This window comes from Eimeria tenella, genomic scaffold (genome assembly GCF_000499545.2).
Source record: "Eimeria tenella Houghton genomic scaffold, Eth_scaff3038, whole genome shotgun sequence".
Taxonomy (NCBI): Eukaryota; Apicomplexa; class Conoidasida; order Eucoccidiorida; family Eimeriidae; genus Eimeria; species Eimeria tenella.
The window spans coordinates 3,052-4,167 of NW_013542907.1; the positions used below are offsets into that span (position 1 = coordinate 3,052).

Sequence of the window (1,116 nt, forward strand, 5' to 3'; positions counted from 1 at the left end):
GCAGCACAGGGGCCCCCGAAGCAGCAGCGGGGGGCCCCAGGCACAGGGGCCCCCGGGGCCCCCGCTGCAGCTGGCCCTGCCGGGGGCCCCCCTCAAGGCCTCCCCAGGGGCCCCCTTCCTGCATTAGAGGGTCTTGCTGCAGCGCTGCTGCCAGCAGCAGCAGCAGAGGGGGCCCCCTCTGGCAAAGACAGCAGCGGGGGCCCCGGGGGGCCCCCCAGGGGGCCTTTAACAGTGTCTGGGGTGTACCTAGATGCTCTGTACCCTATGGCGGGGCCCCTGGAGGGTACTGATGGGTTGGGGGGCCCCCTGCAGCAGGGGCCCCGCCGAGCTCTTGCTGCTGCTGCTGCAGCAGCAGCAAAGGAAACTCTGGGGGCCCTAGAAGCAGCAAGGGGGCCCCCCGTGCTGCGCCTGCCGTGGACAGACAAGGGGCCTCCAGAAGCCCCGGGGGGCCCCCCTGAACCTCCAGGGGGCCCCCCAGGGGGCCCTCCAGAGGGTACAAATTGGGGACCCACTTTAGTACCTCTTCGTACCCTGCAAGACCTGCGTGAGGGTGGGTTTTGTGTCTCTTTTAAATTTCTTTTAATTCAATTTATTTTTAATTTGCTGCTGCAGCTTTAACAGAAAAGAAATGGAGAAAGTCCTTTTGGTTTTGCTGCTGCAGGTGTTGCTGCTCTCGTGGGGGGCCCCCAGCTGCTGCAGTCCCCTGTGGAGATTCATGCTGCTGCTGCTGCTTTAGCTGCTGTGCGTCTCGAGCCTGCAGCACGTGCTGCTGCTGCAGCAGGTGCAGCAGCAGCAACAGCAGCAGCAGCGCTCAGGAGGGACGCAGCAGCAGCAGCAGCAGCTCTCAGGAGGGACGCAGCAGCAGCAGGAGCAGCGACACCGGCGGTCGAAGACCCCGCTGCTGCTGCTGCTGCTGCTGGAGGGGCCATTACAGCAGCAGCAAAGTTCCTCCAGCAGGTCGGAAGCTCCCTCTCTCCTTCTTCTTCCTAGCCCAGCAGCAGCAGCAGCAGCAACAGCAGCAGCAGCATTAGCCACTGCTCTGCTTAAGCTAAATAACCTGCCCGCCTTTCGCTCTTTTAGGGGGTCTCCATGCTGCTGCTGCGGAGCTGCTGCTGC

At 63.8% G+C, this 1,116-nt stretch overlaps 1 protein-coding gene across 1 annotated transcript in view; it reads left to right on the forward strand.

Annotated features, from left to right (window-relative positions):
* ETH_00041945 (uncharacterized protein) overlaps positions 1–990 on the forward strand; it is a gene marked incomplete at both ends in the record, with an annotated part of 3,992 nt that extends 3,002 nt beyond the window's left edge. The window contains 2 exons of the mRNA XM_013375970.1: positions 1–550; positions 662–990. Coding sequence (XP_013231424.1) covers positions 1–550; positions 662–990 — 879 coding nt within the window. The remainder of the gene's footprint in view (positions 551–661) is intronic.
* Positions 991–1,116: the final 126 nt, after the last annotated feature.